Source organism: Trichoderma asperellum, chromosome 3 (assembly GCF_020647865.1).
Source record: "Trichoderma asperellum chromosome 3, complete sequence".
NCBI classification, from domain to species: Eukaryota; Fungi; Ascomycota; class Sordariomycetes; order Hypocreales; family Hypocreaceae; genus Trichoderma; species Trichoderma asperellum.
Window position 1 is genome coordinate 4,521,890 of NC_089417.1, and position 25,053 is coordinate 4,546,942.

Here is a 25,053-nt window from a genome sequence, read left to right on the forward strand (position 1 = left end):
AGCATCGTCCAAAGAATCGGAGCACGAGTCTCTCAAAAGGTGAAAATCGCAGAACAATTTTAAAGTGGGGCCATGCGGCACCATCCGCGGAAGCGTTCCGCCCGCCACCTTTTGCACAACACCAGGATTTCGCCCATCACCAGCGACCGAGCAATTCGACGCACTCGAGACGGTTTCGCCAGCTCAATTCGCCCCCCGCCATGCCTTCCCTCCTCCCTTCGTCCTGCGCCATGCGCGGCCTCTCCATCCGGGCCTTCTCAACCACCGCAGCGGCCCGCGCACCGCCCCGCGGCGGAGGAGATTCTCACCACCGCCACTCGTCCAGCAGCAGCCTCCTCTCCATCAACAACCCGGCTTCTTCGCGGACGTCGCGTTCCGGGCCGCAGTCGGCGCACAAGCCCAGCGAGGCTGCGGCAGATTTGATGACGAGATATAAGAAGGCGGGGCAGACGTCGCTGAGGAACAAGCAGGCCCATCTCGACATCATGCGCAACCAGAAGAACTCGAATGATTACCTGAAGCAGATGCCCCGAAGGTGGGACGCCGGTGATGTTTACTCGCCGCATGATATGAGCCCTGTGGAGATGCAGAAGTGGAGGAAGAGGTCGCCCAGAGGTGGTGACGTTGTTGATGCGCTGGGAATTCGACCGTTGGACATGTACAAGGTATGTGGCTCACACCTAGCTTGTGGTCTTGAAAAGGGACGCAGAAAGAAGGAGACAAGCGGGGAACTAATGCAGCGTATAGAACTTCTCCTTGATCCAGGAATTCACCTCCACCTCTGGCCAAATCACCCACTCATCCGGCACCAGCCTCCGCCCCGTCAACCAGCGCAAGATTGCCAAGATGATCCGACGAGTTCAGGGCATGGGTCTGTACCCGACGATTCACGCCCACCCGGAGATGATCAGGGACAGCTTCTTCCCTGAGAGGAGATGAGAAGTTTTGACAACAAAAAATGGCGTATTGTGATTGAATTTCTTTTTTGGTTTAGAGCTGCCTTCTATGAAATATGGCGCTCACGCAAGACAATGTTTTAGTTACAGCTAGATATTTCCCCCCCAAACTATATGTGTACAATAGATGCCGCCCTCAATTACAATGTCATGATCATATTCATATTTTTCTTCTTCCCAATGTTGTACACTTTGCCTTCTTTTTTCCCTCTAAGCCTTCATGATCCGTTCTATTTTGAATTGGCACAGCGAATACTCGTCCATTCGCCGGCCCACCTTCATCAGCTCTGTCCAAGCATCTTGATATCGGCCCTTGGCCCACTCCTGGAATCCTCGCTGAAGCTGCTGTCCGGGCAGAGCATTATATGTGATGCCGAGTCTATAGAAAAAACCAAGTTAGCGATACTTTGGACTTACTTCAACCAAAGAAGGAATACGGGGAGGGGACTTTGTACTCACGTCATGGCATCTGGCTCTGATCCGACAACGGACGCCATTCCCATAATTAGACTTCGAACCTCCTTTTCGTTTCCGCTTCCTGCTATAGCGCCGATATATGCATTGTAGACGCTGGGCGGTACTTCCAAATCCATCCTTTCAATTTTATCCCAAACCTCTCGGGCTTGCTTATGCCCGCCGCTTTTCTTCTCCAGCGTCCAGAACATTGCCTGTAATGTAGCATACGATGGCCCCTCTCTAGACTGCGTGATTTGGGTCCAGTAATCCAGCGCTATTAGTGGCTGCCCACAGCCTGTGTACGCCAACATCAACGCAGTATATAGCTTCGTCGACGGCTGTAAAGAGACATCCATCTTCAGCATATTGTGCACCATTTCCAGCCCTTCTTGGTCGGGATATCGAGCAAAGCCCTCCAGACATGTGATGTAGGTGTCTATTGTAGGATGGTAAGACTTGTTTCGGTGTGCCCGCATATGCCCAAAGACATGTGAAGCCATATCTGGGCGTCTTCGCTCGAAAAATACATTCATTAATGATACCCGCCGCTCAAAGCTGGTGTCCTGGAAGAATTGATGAAGAAGCTGATACGCGCCCCAGGCTCGATTTGTGCTCGTGTTGCGGTCGAGACAGAAGGAGACAAAGGCGTTCTGAACAGTCTCTCTCTCTGCTTCGCTGTACAAGAAAGAGTAAATAGAGAGGATATCCATGACATCAAAGTGCTGGTCATTCTCTAGGAACCTCAAGCAGAGTGCGGCGACAGTGGCTGGCTCAAGCCGCATCTGATCTTCTTCAACGGTTTCAAGAACTGAGGAGATGAACTTGAAGTCGGGTTGTTTTTGAGCAGCCAGTGCCACCAGATACTTGTTAACGGCCGTGCGGAATTCGCCAAACAGATGAGGCTTAGACTCGTTAGCCCAAGGCTGTATATGTCTAGTTTGGTTGTATGCTTCTCGTGCTCCGATCAAGTTATCAGCCTCAAGCCAGAGGTTGAGCAAGATGAGATGTGTTTCTCCATTGGGGGCAAGGCCTCTTTTTGCGGCGAGCGCAAGAATGTCTTCGCCCAGAGCCGCGTCTCGCTGCTCAGTAGCAACTCTGAGGAGGCCGTTAATCATGTGAATGTCTGGAGATATCTCTCCATCGCTGTCAACCATGTGCGACATCATGGTGTCCACTTCAGAAAGGCTCTTTCTGGTAATGAGTATTGCTTGAAGCAATACGTTCCAATATTTTTTCCATGGTTGCGATTCGCCGAGCTTAAGGAAGAGTGAGGTCGCCCACTCTTGAAGGTTGTTGCGCATGGCGAAAGGCGCCAGGACACGGTATACATGCGCCTGTATGTTGCCGCTCATGAGCGGCTTATTGAACCAGTATCTGGTTTCGGTGACGCGATCTTGTTCGGCAAAAAACTGTACCATGATATACTGAATTCTGGCATTGTATGGTACATTGTGTGTTTCAGCATATTCAACCAGCTTCAAGAGCTCGGTTTCGCATCCTTCTCTTGCTAGCCCCTTTGCGACGACTTCCAAGAGTCGGTCGTCTTGGGTTATGCAGTCAAAATAGTCTGACTGCTCCCATTTCTCATACAGCATCTGTGCAGCTTCGCGGGATCCGCCATATAGACTCATAGCCTTGACTAGAGAGGCCCATTGGAATACCACGGGGTTGGCTCTATTGCTGGGAAAGTTTCCCGCCGTCCACACGGAATGTAGAGATTTCGCCAGATCGAGATGATGATGCGTTCGTTCAACTGGATCTATCTCAAGGAGGACTTGCCTCGTCATCGATAGGTGAATAGCAGAAAGCTTTTTATCGTCGGCGTTTTCCGGATCTGCGAGATACTCCAACAGTCGGCGGCATTGCAGAGCTTGTGTCGCGTTCAAAGGCAATTTGGTGTTGATTTTTGATTGCATCAACTTCTTCCACGCATCCAAAAGTTCACCCCGCGGCGGTGGCCTCACATTCTCGAGCATGCGACTCCTCCACACCATGATTTGCAGCCATCCCGGCTCATACTCGGGCTGTCTGACCTCCCGCGGGGGTCTTTGGAACAAGCCGCCGAGAAACGTTCGCTCGAAGTTGATGTGTGTCACCGGTCTTTGGATGATTGGCCTTCGTCGAGCCGGGGCCGCATACAAAGCGCAGGATGGCGCCGTCCTCGCTTGGCAGACAAGTAATCGCCTGCCATGACGGGCCAGGTTTGCCCTCATGGTTTGACTATGTCTATGTTACGATGCGCCTGGAGGCTCTTAGCAGTCAATTGGTGCAGATCGGCCATCGAAGTGCTCACTGGATCATATTTGAGACAGGCGAGTAGCACAGTTTGCACAAAGGCAGCTGATTCGAATCCACCACGCCTCTTGAAGCTCTCAACTTCATCGCCAGCTATCAATTCTAGCACACATTTGCGAGTCGCGGTCGAATGGGGGGTTTTACCGTGGTTTCTCCGGCGGCGTTTATTGCCATCAAGTCCTATCGATAAGCCGCATTGATGCTGCACCCCGCCCCCACGGCAATGGAATGGACATCCATCCTCGGAGCAAAAGCACGTATTGATCGAAATAACTGAAAAGGTAGCTACATTTTCCTTGTATAATACAAAAAACAACAGCAATCCACCGTTGAGTCTTTCGAGGGAACACGGTACATTGTAGTTACCAAATTGGACAGCAGACCAATCTCCGATAGTGAATTTCGGTGTAAAAAGACATGAATGATCTTTTTCTTCATTGAGTGACTGCAGCCCTTTTAGACTCTCCTGGTTGCCTACAGCAGGTAGGTCTTTATGGTTACAAGGCTGCATTTACGTTGCTATACTATGTAGTTGGGCGGCACATAAATCGAATCGGTGTTGGATCTCCGCCATCGGCTTGTAGCATGTTTCAATTCAGCATCTCGCCTAGCAAGATGTATCTCATTAGGCCTGCAGGCTTGTACAGTGTAAAGCACGCCCGCGAGCATTTTCTCAAATCTGCACCTCGTGTTATACCCGAAATAACTGCCGCGCTTAGAGGCGGGGGAGCATAACTGGGCCTGGCAATAACAGCGCAATGGGGAATCTTACCTGCTGCAGTTTAGTAAGATGGGCGGATGTTGCCGCCGGCTCGCGGACCATCAGCACATTATCTGCAATGCTAGCCATAGAACTTTCGCCCATCGATTCTGCCAGCGCCGCCGGAGTTAGCATGAATCGGTTTTTAAGGACTCAAGGCCAGTCGGAGTTTATCAGGGCCATCATGAACACTGTCGGCGAAGATCCTGGGCCTAGTAGTATTTCGTAATCAAGCGCACGCAATAGATGCAGAGCAATGCGAACGATATGCCGTGGGGGAAGCCGCCCCGCGGATTTGCCTGAGCCTTGGGATCCACTCCCCTCTCTTATATATTGTAGAGGCCTCATACTTCGTCACCTTTTCATGAGCCAATAAATCCAACCAGCTTAGAAACACAGCGAGAAAAGATGGCTGCTCCCAAGTCCCGACTTATCCTTGGTCTTATGACCTTTTACAAGACTCCTACCACCAGCGGCAGAGTCACCGACTTGGATACGTTCAACAAGGCACTTGACCTTCTGCAGGCTCGCGGATATAATGAGATCGATACGGCGCGAATGTATGGCGAGGGAACCCAGGAGGGTTTCACCGGCCAGACAAACTGGAAGAAGAATGGCTTCACTTTGGCGACCAAGGTTCAGTATCCGAGAGAATATGGCGACAACACACCAGAAAAGGTTATCGCATCCGTCGAGACGAGCTTGAAGGAGCTGGGAACCGACAAAGTTGATGTAAGTCTAATATGGCGCAAAACATCGCGTTGGCCCAAACTTTCACTCTTTTTTCCTTTATACCCTCAGAAAAACTGCTCCCGTAGATAGAGAGTCTCGCAATGCGGAAATTTTAGCTGACTATGACGCCGTAGATTCTGTACCTTCACAAGCCAGACCGCGCAACGCCCTTTGCTGATACCCTTGAGGCAGTAGACAAGCTTCACAAGGCTGGCAAATTCAACAAGCTGGGTCTCAGTAACTTCACAGCTTTTGAAGTAGCCGAGGTCGTGTTGACATGCAAGTATAACGGCTGGGTTCGCCCTACTATTTTCCAGGCCATGTACAACGCCATCACTCGAAACATTGAGCCCGAGTTGGTTGTTGCATGCCGTCGCTATGGCCTCGATATCGTGGTGTACAACCCTCTTGCCGCGGGCCTCTTCTCAGGAAAGATCAAATCCAAGGATTTCGTCCCCACGACTGGACGGCACGCTGGCAATACGCCGATGGGGGCAATCTCCCGGGGCAGATACTTCCGAGACAGCACCTTTGAGGCGCTGCGCATCGTCGAGGAGGCTGCTGAAAAGGAAGGACTGACATTGATTGAGGTGGCAATGCGATGGCTTGTCCACCACTCGGCGCTCAAGGTCAAGGACGGAAATGACGGCATCATCGTCGGCGTCTCGAGCGTAGAGCAGCTGGAGAACAACCTGGATAACTTTGAGAAGGGCCCGCTGCCTGAGGAGGTGGTGCAGGCGCTGGACCAGGCCTGGCTCCTCTGCAAGGCCGAGTCTGTCAACTACTGGCATGGTGACCTGGAATACAAATACGATCCTCAGCAAGTCCTGTTTGGTGAAGGTGCGAAATAAATGGCTTGCGCGGGTGATGGATGGCGTGATGGCGGCCTTGCTTGTAATGGACCTGGCTTTGAGTCTGGTTGGACGGCTTGTTTGGGCGGATGACCAGACCATGCGCAACCAGCTGTATGTATACTGAAGAATCTACAAAAGTTTTAACAGGACAAAAAGGCCCTGTAAATACCTATATAAGACACAGCTTACATTATTGTTATGTACCGTGGTGCTTGCATTTGTACTAGACCTAGGCACCGAGTTGTCTTTTCTGTTCCTTTTTCATGTAAATAATTGTTGATTCGCCATTTTGAACGTTGAAATAAACAGGGCAGTATGTTACATGCCCACTGTAAGGTAACATCACACTAAGACAGCATGCGCTGCGTCCTCGTGATGGTTCCAAGGCTGGGCTGGCGGCGTGGTCCCAATAGCCGCACCAGCAGTTGTAGTGCAGCCTCTGACAGCTTCCAGTGCAGCGCTAGCGCATCTTGTAGGCGACCATCTGGAGATTCTGAGGGGTCTCAGGGGCGTTCTAGTGGCTGGCACCCGCCGTAAGGCCCGTAAGGCGAAGCCCGCATGTCAGCAATGACGGCATCCCTTGGGAACCTCCCTCTTTCTATTCTAATTCGCCTTTCGACTTTCATCTCGGCCAACAAGTGCAGGTTCCCCTGTGTTTTGCAACCCGTAACATCTAGCCGTTGCCAAGCCCCCCCAGGATCCGCGCCACAATTGCCAATTCTCCATCTAGTGAAGATCCGAATCTCCAGCCCCGACTTCTGTCTGGCTCCTGCAACGCTGGCCTTTTCTCCTTGGTATTGAGAGACAAAAAAAGCAGCGTACAAGCTACGCCTCCTCCGCTCCTCTAGCCATCTCGCTCGAGATAGCCACATGCTCCCGCAACAGCCAACGTCTCCGCGACGCTCGCGCCAAATCAAGTACTGCTGGAGGCCATCGTCCCAATACGAGCCGTCTGAACGCCGTTTTCGCTCCTGAACGGCAGGCTGACAACAAACGAAGAACGACGTCGATCTCTGACCCTTTTTTTTTTCTGCGACGCAACAGCCATGGGCTCGGATAATCGTCGACCCGGCCTCTTTCGTGAGACGACAGCCGATGGCCGCTCCAGCGAGCCCCTGCTCTCCAGACCCGACTCTTCTGAAGGGGCAGACTTGGGCGACAAGGACGTCGAGAGAGGCCGATCTTCACGATCCTCAGGCGACGGACAGGCTGCTGGAGCGTCCAACATCGGCTCGGGCAACATGTACGAACCAATCTCGCGACCAGCGACAATGTCTCGGCGCTCGACGATGCGCAGCCGCAGCCCGGGCGAATTGGCCGCCAGCTCGGCGCGCAAGAAGTACACGTATGCGGCATTCTTCCTCGTGCTCAGCCTGGTGGCCTTTTGCGTGCAGACCGAGCTGAGCGCGCACATCCAGGGCGACCTGGGCTGGGACAAGGCCTACTGCATGATGTTCTTCACGCACAGCTCGTGGGTGCTGATGTGGCCGGCCCAGCTACTCATTCTGCGGCTGCAAAAGCGTGACATGCCGTGGGAGACATTCTGGCGACGCCACCTGCAGCTCGTCAAGTCGACAGCCCTCATGGTCGAGCTGCAGACGCTGGACGTCTTTGGCTTGCAGCGGCCCGCCGCAAAGTCGGTGCGATATCTGGCCCGAACTACGGCTTTCATCACCACGGCCCTGACGGTGGCTGGCTTGAGCTGGTACGTCGCCGTCAGCCTCACCACGCCGTCCGACCTCACCGCCATTTACAACTGCTCGGCCTTCTTCGCCTATGCGTTCTCCGTGCCTCTGCTCAAAGAGCCGTTGCGCCTGGACAAGTCGGTTGCCGTCATCATCGCCATCATCGGCGTCCTGGTGGTGGCCTATGGTGACACTGGTGGCCAATCTGCCGAGGGCCAGGGTGTGGATGAGGGAGAGGGCGTGGACGTAGAAGCAGGCAGCCGTTTTCTGGGCAACATTGTCATCGGAGTTGGCTCTGTGCTGTACGGCCTGTATGAGGTCTTGTACAAGCGTTTTGCCTGTCCTCCAGATGGCGTCTCCCCTGGCCGGGGTATGATTTTCGCCAATACCTTTGGCTCTTGCATCGGCCTCTTCACCTTGAGCGTGCTCTGGATCCCGCTGCCTCTCCTGCACTGGTCCGGCCTAGAGATTTTCGAGATTCCAAACGCCTCGACGTGCTGGCTCATCTTGTGTGCCGTGCTGGCCAATGCCACATTCAGCGCTTCGTTCCTCATCCTCATATCTCTTACGTCACCCGTGCTGTCGTCTGTCGCCGCACTTCTCACCATCTTCATCGTTGCTCTTGCGGATTGGTTCATTACTGGCCAGCCATTGAGCCCCGCGGCGGTGATTGGCGGCTCCATGATCATTGTTGCGTTTGGTGCGTTGAGCTGGAGCACTTACCGGGAGATGATGGAGCACGAAATTGCGAAGAGGAAGGTGGATTTGGCCGACAGTGACGAGGATGGCGATCTGAGCAGTCATGAAGATTGAAATATTTTTATTTTCTTCTTCTTTTTTACCATTTCTGTCATTTTTTTCTCGGAAGAATAGTAATTTGTTTACGGGGAACACTTCCTCTTCTAGACTCGGAGTTGCATTGGCTTTAGAGGCGTTTATATATGCATTGTGGGTGGAGTATTCTTGATCTCACGGGTATGGATTATGGATGGACATAATGGACATGCTACGGGGCGGTCAAGATAGAACACGGGTTATATATTTGCCCAAGTGGCAGAACAATCATGGGGGAATATTTGGCAATGTACTGTCGTGGCTCCGAATCGCCAAGGGGCAGCTATAGACTGGCATATGATAAAGCTTTATACAGTATTGAGTGTCATGATCTCCAATGTGTCAAACGCTGCTAAGCCATTTATTCACTCCATCTTTGTCTGCATTACTGCAGCTAATCACTGTCTGCAATACCGACGACACCGGTCTCACCGACAGACAGCGGATGGAAACGGCCATGCAGCTGCGTTTCCATGGCCTTCTCCCCCTATTACTTATTGTTTCTATATTAAGCAAATATTTCTGAACCTCATTCGTCAATTTAATTAGATTAGGGAAAAACCTATTTCAGTTTGGCAATCTTCTTGTCAGCCTACCTCGCGAGCCCAAAACCAGTTAACCAATGATATCAACTTTTGACTTAAAACCCAGCCAAAATATGCCCGAATCCTATCAGTACCCAAACGCTACCCAAACGCTATCCCAAAAGCTGTCCTGCTGATATCCTAACGCCCATACCAAAGCTGCTTTATCCATAGAAGGCGGCCTATAAACCAATATTTCCCCAGTTTGCCCGGTGATAGCCCCATAATGAATGACTCTAAAATTCGATAGCCTGAAAAAAAAAGACAAAAAAAAAAATACAATAGTCTCTTAGGAAGTAAGCGCAGCATTGTCCCTGCGAACAAACTTTCCCTCTCCAGCGACTTTCCACGCCGCACCCGCCGCAAAAATCACATATCGGACAGCCTGCTCCCACGCTTCCCTGTCGACGGCGTCGCCACTCTCAAAGTACTGCAGGCTGTTCCACAGCCCCAGCGGAGGCGGGTCAAATATAGCCATGACTAGCTGCGCATAGGCCGTGTTGCGCTCCATCCACAGATCCGAAATGTCCATGGCGGGGTGGCGATAGTCATCTTCAGCGAAGCTAGGCGCCCGGGGCACGATCTGGATGTAGAACCGCTCGAGGGCTGGGGCGTGAGGAATGAGGATGTTGTTGATATGGCTGGCGAGTGGAAAGATGGCGATGTAGGAGAATGAGCGGAGGGTGTTTCTTAATAGGGGCTGCATGGATTCGTCGTCTGAGTCCAGAAGGGCGGGCAGAAGAGACGGGGGCGTGTGATGAAAGTATTCGTATGTGGTGTAGACTTTGACGGAGGACCCTTCGTTGAGGAGCAGAGAGTTCCATGGGCGAATGCCGAAGAGAGAACAATGGCTGGTTGCTGGCGTAGGTGCCCTATTCGATAGTGGTGGCACTATTGTCGAGTCGTCAATGTTGGTGGCTCTTTGTTGGCGTTGGTCTGCGGGCCTCGACAGGGAAAGGATGTGAAACCGTTGTCGAAAGATCCAAGACCCTGACAGATTGATTGGCCGCCCTAGTAACGATGCAAGAATGGCCGGGGAGCTGATGAGGTTGATGGACAAAGGATCCAATTTGTCGAAGATGGTTTGCCAAAGCCAATCGTTTGACTGGCATTTTGAAGATGTGTCGATGGTTGATTCAGGGGCTATCAGACCGTTATTAAATCCTCGGTTGTCCGGCGCAGGGCAATGGCTAGGGAGGATGCCCCAATTGGTGTGATGCTGAGTGTCCTCGCCAATTTCGGATTCGGGATAGTCGATGATGATGGTCAGGTTATCCACGTAACGTGTAAGGCCAGCCCGGGTAAGGAAGCGTAGAAACTCGAGCTCCTCGACAGTGTTCATCGGGTCATCCCGCTCGGATGGACGGATGATGTGTTGGAATCTCCAGACGATATCCCGGAAGAGCAATGGCAAGAGGCAGCGTCTCCAGAGGTGGCAAACAAGAGATGCACTCTTGATGTTGCCACGGAAGCAGCCGGCGTCGTTGTGTGAGCTTGTGCCATGCTGATTTGGCTTATCATCGGCAGCAATGGGCCTGGGAATATGTGCCGGATCATCGTATTGGCGCTGTTCAGATGCGGGTGGCTCATCGAGGAAATCAAAGATATAAAGGAGGAGCTCGCTGGGGAGCTGTGAGATTGTCATGGGCGCCATGATTGAAGAGTGATTCCTCGGCAGTGACGGTGATTGTGCAATAATATCAGAACGACGATGGTGGTGAATGGGGATGAAGGCGTGAATGAAGTTGATGATGCCAGCGGAAGAATGGCTGAGAGTTTGAGAATAACTTTCCACGAGCCGGCCTTTGAATCATGTACTGTAGGGGAGCCTGAGCGGAGAGGTCCAGGTCCGTTAGGCGCATAATGTACTTGTCCGATCGGTAGATGGGACGCGAGCCAGGAGAGACAGCCATCGCGAAGTACAGACACCGGCGCAGCAGCCACGCGGGCAATGCTGGCCAAGTATCTGTACGCAGTGCCAGATCCCTCGGATCCTGACAGCCTGAGTGGTGAGGTCTGCGCCAAGGGGAGAGAGCCGTGATATTAGCAGGGGCGGGCCAAGTCCCTGTACATGCATACATTAGCGCAGCAGTAGGCCAGCAGTAGCGCAGCATTAGCCGCTAGGCTGCGAATAAGGCAATCCTTGCGGGGCAGGACAATAAGAAATAGCACGGGAGGATTGCCTAGGTGGCCGGACTACGACGATTGCGGAATGTGTGGTCACGGGAGGAGCAGATCGAGGCTCTTTTTCGACGCTGTTGGTCGAGCGAGGGCTGCATATAACAACATCCGGCGAAGGGGAGACGGCCTGAGATGAGAATGAGGTGCAGATGGGAGAGCGGATGGAGAAATTGGCGGAACGATGTACATGTACAACATCCATCTCCTCCATGAGGTCATGCAAACGCCACAGGCTCTGTATGCACTGTAGCAGGTGCGTGGCTGTCTGTGCAAGCCGTCGGCGGTTCGTATAAATGCTTATCAAAAGCGGGATATCAATACACTCCTAAGATGGATGGTGATGGCATACGACGCTTGATACTTGATACAGATGTAGGTGTTCAATTTTTTTTTCTTTTCTTTTTCTTTTTCTTTTTGATTTATTTCAATTCTTCCTGCTTTGGAAACAGCCTTCCCCTGCCCATCATCCAGCGCTTGTATATAAAACCCCCCTTGCGGGTCCACGGTCCACGGCCAGCCAAATTCTTTGGGCGATTTCCCCCGCACAACCGTCCGTCGAATGAGGGGACAGGGCAGAAACCGGTCGCTGCGATTCTAGCCTCAGCGGGGTTGGGAAGTTCCGAAATCCAGCCTAGAATACAACGCTGCTGAGGGCGGAGCATGTCTGCTTCGATATGGTGTGCAGCGTATGACGTGGGCTGAGAACTGGGACCTCTTCTCAGCGTCAGGTGTCGAACTCTGCGTGCTATCGCCCGGCTTCAGCTGGGCATTGTTTTTCAGCTTCTAGGCCGCTTCGAGTGCCTTTTTTCGGCGTCGCCCTTTGCCGGCGTCGCTATTGCTGCAGGCTTGCCTTGGGCGTTGCTTAGATACAGTGAATCTAGTCAGGGGCATGGATCGCGGCCTGCTGCCTTAGTGCCGCATCTCGGCCGCGAGCATTTCCTGCTCTGGCTCCAGCTCTCCATTTATTATGTATCAGATATCAGATCTTGCTCTGCGGTCTAGGCCCGGGGCTGGCTTTGCTCCCGCGCAGTAATATTGCTACGTGCGGCCTGGGCAGTAGCATCACTGCGACAATGCCCCGTATGCGCTCTGTATGCTCTCACTCTGACTCTACGCAGATGCAACCTGGCGGTATTACAGACCCCGGACGTGTAAGAGTGCGCTTTGCATGTGATATGGAGCCGTGTCTTTGATGTACTGCGGCCCGGCATTATAACCCGCACTGATAAGCGCATCACGCAACGCAGACTGCGCTTTGCTGTTGTACTTGCAGGACAGGGAGGCATTGATTGGCGCCGTCGTATTCCGCTCTGGAAAATCATGGGATGTTGATACAACAAAAGGCTAAAAGGCTTTAGAACAGGTGCCTTTTTGCACTTGTCTTTTGTATCAAATCATGAGATACCTCCTATGTGGAGAGGCTCTTTGACCCTCTCTAGACGAAAACGGAAACAGCAAGAGTCAGCAAGAGCCCAAAAGAAGACTCTGGTCACACCTTCGGACCCTTTTTTTCTTCTCTTTCTATATAAATCTCAAAGCGCCAAGATAGGACAGGCAGTCAGGATTCTAACTTGGCATCCGTATTCCTTGTTGACTCCATGAGCTCACTTTCCACGTCAGAAACCAGATAGTACTTAGGGAGTATTTCTAACGCCTTTCACTCGGAGTATAATATGTATCAGTTCCTCTATGCAGCTAACTCACATGCACCCACTCCGTACACGACATAGTTTTCTCCATACGTTCTTACGAGTTACCTTTTTTGAGATCATCGAGCGAGGCTTACCTACAAAAGAGACGAACCCTGCGCACTTCCAGCCTGATTACCTTCCTGCTCAAACGAGATACGGAGAATACTGCTTTTACTGGCAATACCTACACTTCGCCTTACGATATGGACTACATGGCATTGCGACTAGTAGTAGCTGCTTCTCTGCATAGCTAGTACACCGGCAGTTGCCTGCCTAGTGTCCTCCAAGGTACACGACTTCAAGTTAAAGAGTCTGTGCTTCAGCCTGCACACAAACAACTCCAAGCGGTAATAACCTCGCCTCGTTCGGCTCTCTCGGCCCACAGACCCGGCCCACAAGCCCGACTAACAAAACTGCCAGGGCCGGGGTTGAGGGTTGACGGGGTGGGTCTTATCTCATCTTGATCAGCCCGATTTATGGGCTGCCACCCAAGATGGTCTGTCCATCCTTCAACGGTCAAGTGAAACAGACGCAAGCTGACGAGGCCACTTTCGAAGATGCTGATTAGCGCAGTCGTTGCCGGCCCTTTGCTTCTATCGTTCCGCATCTAACCTCAACGGATTAGCATATTAGAGATCTTTTAGCTGCATTTTTGTTCGGCGTGCCTACAGATGGATTTACCCATGTGCATAGGAGTACTACCCCTGAATAGTAATTGAAATTGACTAGGCCATGCCGCCACCAGATAGCACCCTTGTCTGGCTCTACCATCTGTCATTCCGGGCCCTCATTGGAAGCACTCCTGGGGGATATCCTTGAGGTCGCAGCGCTAGGAACTGTCCAACCGGTGTTTGGCGTGCAGTAGCCGGAACTGGGCTGCGAGCACCGATTGGTCCATGCTGCCAGGTCGTGGATAATTTGTATGTAATTGGGCCTTTGGCAGGCAGCCCTGAGATTGTGAGCTGTCTGTTTTCTTCTTCTTCTTTCTTTTTTGGTGCCGGCTTCGTGTTAGTTAGTATGTAGGGAGCAATGTCGTCTAAAGCGCCACAGAGTTTCACGACAGGAGATGCCAAGGACACATATACTATCGCCGTGCAAAGACTGGCCCACGCCGCGATAACACCGATGCTGCAATGCAAGCCATTCACCTGCTCTGCTCCTTGTCCCGATAGCTAAACGTCAGACTGCGTTTATGATTCTAGCGACTCTCAGTTTTGCCTTGCTTCTTTGCCGATTTCGGCTACAACTGAGCCTCTCCATCATCGCCAGCTGCTACTTTTGGAGTTTGGTCTGGGCCCCATCATGTATGTCATTTGCCATCACGTGAACACAAGTAGCTGTATAGAACATGCGGTGTGTGCCGGGAGGAATACACGTATGGTACATGACTGTGCCCGTTGTTTGTTGATGCCAAATTTATCCTTGGTCAAGTCGCCTCTTTTGCTACTTCACAAAATAAGCTTAGTGGTTGGAGCAGCAGCCCTTGGAAGGCACCCTGTTAAATTTGCCGATACTGCCGATTACAATGTCGAGGCTGACCGCATGAGGAAGAGCTGCTTCTCTTGAATTCAGGATTCTGGGGGAGGGGACGAGACTGCAGATCTGCGGGCTATGTACATGCTCGTATGGGCCGACTAAGGTACCTAGGTATGTACTTGTTTCTCTTCGGTGACCAATGCCGAAGGAACACATGAGAGACGCCTTCTACTAGTATGCACGCATATTAGCTGTCTTTCCTGACTCGCAATGCCGAGCAAGGGGAATTAGCTAGTGTTTGAGAGCGAATCGTTGACCGGGTAAATGACATTGTGACAAGGAAGCTTGCAGCAATCACACCCGAATCCCGCCGATGCCTGCACGCAGGTGAAGGCGCAGTAAAGCTTGTGCAATGCATCGATGGTATGACCAGCCAACAGGATACGAAAGAAGTATTGAAGATGTGATTGATGGGGGAAAAATAGAACATCTTTGCAAAAGTGCATATAACTATACATGTCAAGTAAGCTGATGGTAGTAGCAGTGGTATGTAGTCGTGCACGACGTGGCAACTGCTTAATTCGTTTGTTCAACAGCCAAATCTGGCGGTATTTTGCATTATCTGCCTCTGGGACAGCTTTCAACGCTGAGATTCCAAGCAATACAAGTAGAATGGGAATAGTAGATGCACACCCATACTAGTCAGAGTTGACAGGGCATAAAATGAAAAGACGGGCCAGTCGCAACGCTGACCGAAACGGCAAGGCACAACTTGACAAGTGAAAAGTAACAGTACAAAGTCACATGATGCTTGGGAGCGGAGATTTATTTGCTTTTCTGCCCCTAGATTTGAAATATCCTTGCCTGTCACTTTTTTCCCTTTTGTGACAACTTGCAGGACTGATGTGTCAAAACACTAGTTGAAACATATTGACAGCTGTAAGATTGGGGTTGGCTCATCAATGACCTTGAGATGCCATAAATTAGTACTTCTTAATATCAAAAGTAGTAAATTGCCATTCCTGTACCTCGTATAACCAGATGCTATTACAGCCATTGATTTTCAGAATTGGCTGACAGCCTTGGGGAAATTATGTGTAATGTAATCTTAATAGCGTAGCTTACGCAGTGAAGCACTAGCGGCAGGATGCCTCTATGAACAGGCAGGGGCGCTGTAAGAGAGAGAGACGAAGCAGATGTTTTGTTCAATAACCACATTATAAGCTATAAACTATAGTCTCCTGCGGAGTGCTAGTGCCAACGGAATGAGTCTAAAATGTATAGGGCTGAAGTCTATCGTGGCAACCAACCAACAGCGTTGATCGACGCGAGAGAGTGGAGGTAGATTCTACATACTAACAACATATACTCGCAACTACTAGCTGATTTTTGGATTTCCTTTCTATTTTATTTATCAGATATAATCATACATATTTTTATTTTTTCCTTTCTCCAATATATTGTTAACCTAATTTAGCACGAAGAGGCTATAGACTTGACAAAGGATGCCGAAGATCCACCGCTCCACACATTTAGTCTACCGTTAATGCGGCCTTTGTGTCCCATCTCATCTCTCATTCTGCTCGCAATTCTGCCACTTGACAACCCTCACAATGTCCAACGCTTCTCCTGCTGCCCAGCCGCCGCTAAGAATTGGCACTCGAAGGTCAATTCTGGCCGTAGTACAAGCCGAGGGCATCCGCGATAACTTGCAAAAGGTTGCTCCTGGTCGATCCTTCGAAATTGAGTCACTTCACACTCTTGGTGACAAGGACAAGTCGACAGAGCTCTATAACTTTGGCGCAAAGAGCTTATGGACAGCTGAACTTGAGGAAAAGCTTACTTCTGGCCAACTGGATGTTGTCGTGCATTGTCTCAAAGGTGAACCCTCATGGTCTCTTTCACTTGTGGCATTTGTCTAATAGCTGAGGTAGACATGCCGACTAGGCTTCCGGAAACATGTGATCTCGCGGCTATTCCTCTACGTGATGACCCTCGTGACGCTCTAATCGTCAAAGCTGGTCTGCCGTATACTAGCTTAAAGACACTGCCTGAAGGCGCAGTGGTCGGCACTTCATCTGTGCGGAGATCTGCGCAGCTCCGTCGTCTTTACCCTCACCTCCGGTTTGCCAATCTACGTGGTAACGTTGAAACACGTATGGCCAAAATCGACAATCCTGAAAGTGAGTATACGTGCATGATCATGTCTGCGGCCGGCCTCGAGCGCCTCGGCCTCCAGCACCGCATCAACCAGTACATAGGTTCAAAAGACGGAGGCATTTTGCATGCAGTCGGCCAGGGGGCGCTTGGCCTGGAGATCCGCAAGGGAGATGCGAAAGTGTTGGAGTTACTCAACCAACTGGCCGATAAAAAATCTACTCTTGCTTGTCTCGCCGAGAGAGCTCTCTTGTATACCCTTGAAGGAGGCTGCACTGTCCCTATTGGCGTCGAGACGGAATGGATTGATGAAGCGAAGCACATTCTGCAAATGAGAGGAATAGTTGTCAGCCTCGACGGTACTCAAAGTGTCCAAGATTCTGTTGATGCGATAGTAAAGACCAATGATGAAGCCACGGCACTTGGCGAAGAGTTGGCCGCGAAACTTGTGAAAGGAGGTGCAGATGCAATTCTGAGAGAAATCAACGTCAACCGGCCACCAAAGGATTAATGGTACCACGATTGTATGTAAATGTATATAGCAATGGCATATGAAATACCCTCCTCACAAAAGCCATCTTTGTGTTCTGTAGTCGCCTCATCTGATACTGCATGATAATCGCGGGGTTCTAGTTCTGTAACTGTATTCAGCCCATATCGTTTCATGGCCTCGTCTTAGTTGATATTTGACAACCACTAATTTCATGCATGTATTATTCTCATAGGACGAAAAGAACCCTTACAATAACCCCCCCCCCCCCCCCCCCTTCTTCTTTTTTTTTTTTTTTTTTTTTTTTTTAAGAGAAGCACAACTAATCTCTACTACAGTTTCATAACCCTATGCTCTGTGAAACCTCCTTGAGGTAGCATCTGAGGCGATAGAAGGTATGGTTATGAAGGCGACAAATAAAAAGAACGGTAAAGTGTATTATACGGAAATTGAGCAGCGTGGCTGACTTAGGTTGCCGACGTAACAATAGATATACTAAGACTCCATGTTCTTGAGCCACTAGATATGGTAGGCTGCCGTCTCGTAGCGCCAGTCAGACATCATATAGAACGGGCTGCCCAGTTAGCCAAACTCCGCGACTTAGTATTTACTGCGAATTATGGAATGTAGAATACCGTGATATAGGTATTTAGGCGGCTGAACAGTGGCGCTTTTACTTTACGACCTGGTGCCGCAATACTCTGGTCTTTGATTCCAAATCTCCGATACTATAGACGTAACGCATACTTCGTATTTCGTATTACCCAAACATAGAACCACATACATGAGGAGCTATAGTCAGGTGTTTATAAATAAATGGATGTGGCTCTGAGCTGGCATTTATTTTAAATACTACGCGTAATAGCACATAAATCAGATTTCAGATTCACAGGCCCATGTAGCGCCCTTCAAGTCAACTTGGCATTGGCTAGCTGTTGTTAGTGATTAGTGAGCATGCTTCTTTTCGCTCCAATTTGCGGCGCTACGTCTTACATACATATGTACATCGTAGGTCACTGGAGAAGCTAGTAAAGGGTTGAGGAGCTTAATTCATGAGGAGACTCTTATTAGTTTCTTTAAGTGCTTATATATAGAGGCGAAATCTCGCAGTTCATACCAGCAATCTCTTCCCGAAGTTGACTTTCCGATCCAAGAGCGGCAAAGAATCTCACATAGCGGCGTATTATCCTTGCAATATTTTAACATTTTATTTAAAACATGGCCGATAAAATTCCTACAGTTGTCGAGTCCGGCTTGTTGAACGGCGGCAAGCGTTATGTCTTGGACTCTGAGCTCGGCCCCGGCTCCACTACATTCCCCCATTATCACACCCTTTTCACAGAAAACTTCAAACTACTCTCTGGCTCCTTATCCGTCGTTGTAGCGCCAGAGGGTGTCAAAAAAGCTGATGCCATGAAGAAGTACGAGTTGAAAGTTGGAGAGTCCATAACGGTTCCGAAATCCACAGCGCACACCTTTGTTGCGGGCGAAGAAGGCTGTCGATGCCTGGTGACATTCGAGCCTGCTGCAGTGGGCTTTGAGCGAGTTGGACTTATTATGCTTGGCCTTCAGGCAGACTCAGAATACTCTTCATGGAGTGGAGGTCCGACCGAAGCAAACGCGCTCATGGTTTCCGTTCTTACTGAACTTACCGATTCGCATCCATTGCTTGAAAAGGATAATGAAATGCTGCAGAAACAGGATAAGGAGGCTCATGAAAGGTTCAAGAAGCATCTGATTGAGAAATATGCGACTGACGATATGATTAAAGCGGTTGTAGCGAAGGTTACTGCATCTGCTTAAGATGATAGCAGATAAGATTTATATACATACGCCAAAGTCTAGGGCGTGTGGCGTGTGGGACATTAAGCCAATTGAAGGGCAATAAAGACGGCCTAAAAATGGTATACTATTAGCTATTTTATGCAAAAAAATCCAAGCAGCATTAAACTGTGTTGATAGTGTCCTCTAGACTGGTTCGGTGCTGCCAGGAATTTGCATTACATACAGCAAGATTAAGTCACCGGACTGACTTTAAGACGACATCATCGTTTACCATTATATGGAAATTTGCTAAATGAAACATAATGTGTGAATTCCTCTTTAGAGCCGTAAATTGAGAGCTTAGGGGAATTCGGGAAGATTACCTCGGGTGCTACGCTTTGTTAGCCATCATGCGCGTATATAAATGACTGAAAGGCGGCTTACCGATATTTCCTTTCTACGGGTTTCACCAGCCCAGCATTCACAAGCACATCTCTTGCAAAACAGCGGGTATTCCCAGAATCTATATGTACCAACTTGACTCCAGCATCTGAAAATCTCTGCTCAAGAGGGCCCCATTCATCAATGCTTATAAATTTGGAGTAGGTATCCTCGAGAAAGTCTCCAATGTAAGAGTTGCGTATCGATATTTCCCGCTTTTGGCCATCCATCTCATCGCATGTGATCTCCACTAGTCGAAGGGCGGGAAACTCTTTGGAGGCTGCTGCCAGGGCCAATGCATGAAGTGCTGGAATCATTTGAGTGGGGGCGCCTGGCAGAACCAGATGGCATATAGACTTTGGCAGCCGCCCGATGAGATGATCTGGTGGGAGATCTGGTGGGATCTGGTTTCTGGGATTGTGAAAGAGACATGTAGAGTCGAGTTTTAGAGTCTCCAAGGCAGTGAAATCTTGCAAAGAGCCCATCAAGTTGCCACTTCCCATCCAGAGTGGCCAAGTTGCATACATCTCCTTGGTTTCGGAGGTGAAATTGGCGTGAGAGGTTAAATCACCTCGAGCACCATCCCATCGATTTATAGCAAGGCGTCGGAGAGTGCCCTTGAGGTGTGAAAAGGCGGGGACGATATCTTCGGGGAGAAACTCGACAGGGGGCATTTTTCTGCGGAGAGCAAGCAAGAGATGGTCAGAGAACATACGGCAGCTTCCTCTGGAGTAGAAGGAGAAGCGTTCCAACACTCTACAAGCTGAAGTCAAGCTAATCAGGCCCTCGGTTGTGAGAAGTGCTGTGTCCAAAGTGATTTCTTTCAGGTTGTCGAGATGTACGTCTACTGGAATTGGACGGAACGTACATGCAATACGGACTCTCAAGGTGCGAAGACTTGGAACAAGCCATGCGCCCAATTTGAAAACCAGATCCTGAGGTTCATATTCCAGGTCAAATAATGGAAACCCGTTATAGTATACCTGAGCTCCAGCCGCCCATAGGTGATGCAGCGACCCGAATGCATAGTGCAAAGAAGGAGAGATGGCTGTCGACTCTGCTGCTTTCTTTCTTGTCACATTTTCCAACTCGACAGCAAAAAAGTTGTAAGGCGATAGACTGCCCACATATTCCAGGTTAGGCGTGAGCAAGAAGAGCAGAATGATCAGACGCTGGCTATGGCCACACACGTCGCGCAGCTTGCCGCATATGTCGTAACAGTCCTTGAAACTGCAAAGATTAAGAGGAGGAAGATTAAACTCTGCAGCGGCTTCGCTGAAGGCGGATTCGTCAATCTCTGGTCCAAAAGCGAATCCTGGTGGCAAGCCCTCGATATCAATCTTTCTGACCAGAGGTCGCAAGTCTGGGTTGCGACATAATGTATAGATGAATTGAGGCAGCTGCGTTTCATCATATTTCGTAAGTGCGATATATGAGTAAAGATACGGTAGGGCAATTTGGCGGTAGCGCTTGGATGTGAGAGACAACCTGGCTAGAGTTCTTGAGAATTGCGTGTGATGTCCCGAATCTCTCCATCCATCAGGGCGTTCACACTGCTCAATGGAATCCCCATTTATTGTTTTCCTGTCCACGTGAATCCAATAACATATTAGATGCACCAGCTCTGGCGGCAGGAGGTCTAGAGAAGCCTTCTCCGACACCATTGGTTGTGGATGGCTTATCGAAGCAAGTGACGAAGAATATATCACAGACGTAGCTGGGTAAGAAAGTCGCTGGCTATTATAGATCAATGACCGTGTCTACCCGCGCAGTCTTGATGATAGAATGAGCGCTCCTCTGTATTGCGATTTCTGGTTCTGCTCTTGCGCGAGATCATACATATATATATTTCATTACCGGGAAAATTCATCATGTTCATATTTCAGAGTTTGAGGCATCGAGAGCGTTAGGCATAATTCCCCCGCAGCATTCGGCTGTGGCTTGCGTCGCCACTTGGAGAGCGTTGCGCGTAGAGACGATATGACGGCATGATCTTGCAATGGCTAACCTTTCAGCTTTCCATTTAATTACGCGGATTCCACGGAAGTTGATGGATACCTTAAACAGCCTTCTGTGGCACATTCAGGATCATGCGCGCATCTTTACTTTTGTTTCGGTTGCAACGGCAATCTGTATAAGCGAGAGCCAACTCGTAGAGATATTCACGTGTGCCGATAGCACGTCAGTTTATTGCTAGTGTTTTGCTCGTCTCACCATTTCATAACATACTACCGTACATGTAGTGGTATTCTAAATAGAGAGTATGTACTGAGCTTTATTAGTGGTGTGGGAGATGAGGGGGCTCGACCAATCGGCTTCTCACGCACCGCAAATTATAGCATTGATAAGGGGGGAAGTAAAATCGTGGTGTTATCGTAGACTCTTGACGATGAGCGCGGTTTGAATCTGAAGATAAAAAAAAATTACACAGGCGTCAAAATGCCAGTATCCCAAAGTTTTGCTGTTTAGGAATCTAGATGTGGCAAAAGTGTTCTTAATTAGCATGAATTTCGACAAGATGAAGAGTTATACTTTAAGCTTGATAACGTGTAACTGCCCATCGATTATGTATTTTGCTCCCTATGCACTTTTAAGTTTCTTTTTTAGCGATTAATCAATTTTTCCCAGCGCGTGGAATTGAAGAGCAGTTCTACGTTTGATCGGTTAAAAATTTCACATAGCTGTGGTATAACTATATCGGCCAATCCCAATTGAGAGGAGGTTTTTAGCAAGCCATATAGCAAAAATAGTACCAATTCCGTGTTCTATAATTCTACAGTGATTAAACAGAGCAGTATCTATCCATCCATTACATAGTTGAGACAAAACGCAGATGCTTGCTCCGCATACATAACTATCAATATTGCTATTGAAACTGCCTGATGTAATATCAAATCTTACAAGTATTAATCCAACCATAAGAAAACGAGTAAACCAATCACATAGCGGTTCGGTGACCATAAATTAGGGGGCTTATCATTGTAAAACGAGGCTGGAGAGCGGGGATTCCACTAATAAGCAAAGGTGTGAACTTGGATTAGGTATTGCCAAGGTTGTGATGGCCTTGGCTTGGTAGGCGTTGATTCTCTCCATTGGGGATAAGAGACTTTCGAATTGTTCATTCTGATTAACATTTTGGTTAATATGGTAATTTCTACGGTGCAAATGAGGAATTTAATCACCTAACATTATGGTAACCTATGATATTATTGAATGGGAAGCGATGGGATAGTCGCGTTATGTAGAGGTTAGGTGCGTGGCTCTCCAAGCCTATGTGTCCGACGTATAATATTCGCACCAAACCTGCAGGGGTTTGAGAAGTGCGTGTAATGCCAACCTTCGAAGTTTTCTTCTCTTCATATATTTGTATTGCGTATTCTCAATAATATGTTATCTATGTTTAAATGATGTAAGATCATGATGGCTGCCTAGATGTATCTAATTCCAATCTATCGATCTAAAATCAAGGTTGCCATAAGATCCAGAACAACCTCTATGATTGACATTTCCAAGCGGGCGAATGCAAAATGATTTTTCATTTCTGCGTCTGTTACCAACACAATTATTTGTGCAACCGCTGCATACAACAATTTGAGAGCTGGGAGTGGAGGCTGTATGGGTGGGAAACACAACCAGGCTCATGAAAATCAGGCGACCAATCCTAAGGAGACAGCAAAGCTTCCAAATATATCAAGACCCTAAATTAAATGAAATGTCTCGGCTTGGTGTCCTATTTCGACTAAACCCGCGGCTGAAGTCGCCAGGATTAGCTGCTGGTTGTTCAGCTGAGGCCATCGGCCACGGAACCGCGCCGAGAAATATGAAATGCTACTCCGTACAGATGCCTTAGTATGACTATTATTATTATTATTATTATTATTATTACTCTTACTATTTACTAAGCTGAAAATTCCTCGTTGCTTTTGTCGTAGACTAGATGCCTCGAACTTGGAGCCAAAGACGAGTACTACACGGAGAAGATAGGTGTAGGTGTAGGTCTTTCCTTTTCTTTTTTCTTTCTTTTTTCCAGTATACCATGAGCGATCTATAAATAAGAAGCATATTCTCGACTATCATTTGTATGAATCATCAAAACACAAATTGTCTACCATCATACACATCTCCTGAGAACATACGCAACAAAAGTTTTTTATCACAAGCTCAGCGTTGTATCAAGAGCCTCTCCGAGAATCGTCCATAGCTTGTTGCGATAAAAAGTTTTCAACATGAATCCATGTATTTCCCACCAATTCGCATTTTTGTGACGAGTTGCTAACACTTTTTCTACATTTCAAGCTTCCACAGCAACCCAAGACCATGAACACGGATCGATTCTCGACGATGTCTCATCATCCCATATTTATCCTACTACACCTATTCCTAATGGAATATTCGCACGCCCTATTGAATCATTTGCATCGATCCCTAAAGAAGCTCCTGAGCAAGCTCGTAATCGAATGACCTACGCTTCTTTTGGGCGTGAAGGCATCACAGCAACTGCAAGCGCATATGGTCATTTATTACAAATCACGCGCTATTTTGGGAATAAACCCTCCGGGTTCTTCTGTGTCGACCTTCCTCATATATCCAACCCTTTTTATGTTAAAACCCGCATGGAAAATTTGCAAAGCTCCTCCAAAGACTTTACTAAAGGGATGCGTCTTCTCTTTCATGATGCTAAGGAGAGTAAAAGTTGGATACCAGATGGTGAAATACCAGCCATGAGCTTTATCCAAGATCGTTGGCCGTCATTCATCACACACACCCCAATATTTGACCTTAAGATACAGTACTACATATTTGATAATACTGTGTATCAGACATATATATTTACGCTTAAAGATAAACTATCGCTCCCTCAGCTAGTCCCAGTATTAGCGATAAGCGTCAAGTTGCTTCTTCGAAATCTCAACTTCATGGAAGACAATGACGAAAACAAACGTGAAGGAAGTCATTTCAACTATGGTTACCGAGAGTGGAATGATGGCCATTCTATAATGAGAAAACACGAGATTCGTTCATCTGGACAGGCGGGCCGAGACGTTGTTGCTTTGTCTATATCGCCGTTCTTAAACGGACGCCGTCAAAAGATTACACTGGCTGAACATGGTGGAGTTGACGGATATTGCACGATACAACCAGATGCACAAGCATTAAATGACTTGAAAAATGACAGAAAGTTAGAGGTCACGCTAGCTTATACACTAGAGCTGTCTTCGTCAAACTCCTTGGACGACATGCTCCAGCCCGTTTATTCTGCATATTATTCTAGCTTTCAGAAAATTATTGGAACCCCACTTGCGACAATACCGTTTACTCAAGATGAGCATCTCAATTTTACTATAAGGCGAAACTTGGAGCATATTCTCTCGGTTTGCTGCATTCCTATCCGAAAACTTTTAAGAGATGTCCCCCCTGCCCATGGCAGTTCAGCAAACCACATCCATACTCGTGAAGTGCCGCCACCGCTAATTGCTTTAACGTGTGGAGATATTTCAGGTCATCGAGTTGAGCCCTCAGCGAGCTTGTGAGTTTAAGAGTTTGAATCACTTCATGCTAGACTATAAGAAGAGGCTAATGAATGTAGCTATGCTTTTCAGTTTATACTTGGTTTATTGGAATACTTTAAAAATGCCAGACAGAATTGTGCCTGCGCATCGGAGAACAGGAGTCTGTGCAAAAAATATGGTTGTGGGA

The 25,053-nt window shown here is 48.8% G+C and overlaps 9 protein-coding genes across 9 annotated transcripts; 6 read left to right on the forward strand and 3 right to left on the reverse strand.

Moving 5' to 3' along the window:
• Positions 1-97: 97 nt before the first annotated feature.
• TrAFT101_006078 (uncharacterized protein) lies at positions 98-1,167 on the forward strand. The gene is made up of 2 exons (XM_024905262.2): positions 98-665; positions 748-1,167. Exons 1-2 carry the CDS (start codon positions 201-203, stop codon positions 937-939), a joined length of 657 nt encoding a protein of 218 aa, XP_024760606.1. The 5' UTR covers positions 98-200; the 3' UTR covers positions 940-1,167.
• TrAFT101_006079 (uncharacterized protein) lies at positions 900-3,779 on the reverse strand. The gene is made up of 3 exons (XM_024900162.2): positions 3,706-3,779; positions 1,416-3,654; positions 900-1,335 (listed from the first exon to the last, which is right to left on the reverse strand). Exons 2-3 carry the CDS (start codon positions 3,623-3,625, stop codon positions 1,167-1,169), a joined length of 2,379 nt encoding a protein of 792 aa, XP_024760607.2. The 5' UTR covers positions 3,626-3,654; positions 3,706-3,779; the 3' UTR covers positions 900-1,166.
• Positions 3,780-4,805: 1,026 nt separating this feature from the next.
• TrAFT101_006080 (uncharacterized protein) lies at positions 4,806-6,276 on the forward strand. The gene is made up of 2 exons (XM_024902554.2): positions 4,806-5,199; positions 5,334-6,276. The coding sequence occupies exons 1-2, from the start codon at positions 4,876-4,878 to the stop codon at positions 6,048-6,050; spliced, it is 1,041 nt and encodes a 346-aa protein (XP_024760608.1). The 5' UTR covers positions 4,806-4,875; the 3' UTR covers positions 6,051-6,276.
• Positions 6,277-6,636: 360 nt separating this feature from the next.
• On the forward strand, positions 6,637-10,210 carry TrAFT101_006081 (uncharacterized protein). Its single transcript, XM_024908203.2, has one exon. It carries the CDS (start codon positions 7,100-7,102, stop codon positions 8,549-8,551), a length of 1,452 nt encoding a protein of 483 aa, XP_024760609.1. The 5' UTR covers positions 6,637-7,099; the 3' UTR covers positions 8,552-10,210.
• On the reverse strand, positions 8,897-11,161 carry TrAFT101_006082 (uncharacterized protein). Its single transcript, XM_024909863.2, has one exon. The coding sequence runs from the start codon at positions 10,808-10,810 to the stop codon at positions 9,446-9,448; it is 1,365 nt and encodes a 454-aa protein (XP_024760610.1). The 5' UTR covers positions 10,811-11,161; the 3' UTR covers positions 8,897-9,445.
• Positions 11,162-16,020: 4,859 nt separating this feature from the next.
• On the forward strand, positions 16,021-17,226 carry TrAFT101_006083 (uncharacterized protein). The gene is made up of 2 exons (XM_024902555.2): positions 16,021-16,385; positions 16,439-17,226. The coding sequence occupies exons 1-2, from the start codon at positions 16,118-16,120 to the stop codon at positions 17,170-17,172; spliced, it is 1,002 nt and encodes a 333-aa protein (XP_024760611.1). The 5' UTR covers positions 16,021-16,117; the 3' UTR covers positions 17,173-17,226.
• A 965-nt stretch (positions 17,227-18,191) lies between these two features.
• Positions 18,192-21,554, reverse strand: TrAFT101_006085 (uncharacterized protein). The gene is made up of 4 exons (XM_024909864.2): positions 21,415-21,554; positions 19,360-21,349; positions 19,160-19,306; positions 18,192-19,046 (listed from the first exon to the last, which is right to left on the reverse strand). The coding sequence occupies exons 2-3, from the start codon at positions 21,018-21,020 to the stop codon at positions 19,276-19,278; spliced, it is 1,692 nt and encodes a 563-aa protein (XP_024760613.1). The 5' UTR covers positions 21,021-21,349; positions 21,415-21,554; the 3' UTR covers positions 18,192-19,046; positions 19,160-19,275.
• Positions 18,370-19,087, forward strand: TrAFT101_006084 (uncharacterized protein; the record flags this gene model as incomplete). Its single annotated transcript, XM_024908204.2, has 1 exon — positions 18,370-19,087. One exon carries the CDS (start codon positions 18,370-18,372, stop codon positions 18,952-18,954), a length of 585 nt encoding a protein of 194 aa, XP_024760612.1. The 3' UTR covers positions 18,955-19,087.
• A 2,028-nt stretch (positions 21,555-23,582) lies between the features above and the next one.
• Positions 23,583-24,887, forward strand: TrAFT101_006086 (uncharacterized protein; the record flags this gene model as incomplete). The annotated part of the gene is made up of 2 exons (XM_066127652.1): positions 23,583-23,592; positions 23,653-24,887. 2 exons carry the CDS (start codon positions 23,583-23,585, stop codon positions 24,885-24,887), a joined length of 1,245 nt encoding a protein of 414 aa, XP_065983765.1.
• Positions 24,888-25,053: the final 166 nt, after the last annotated feature.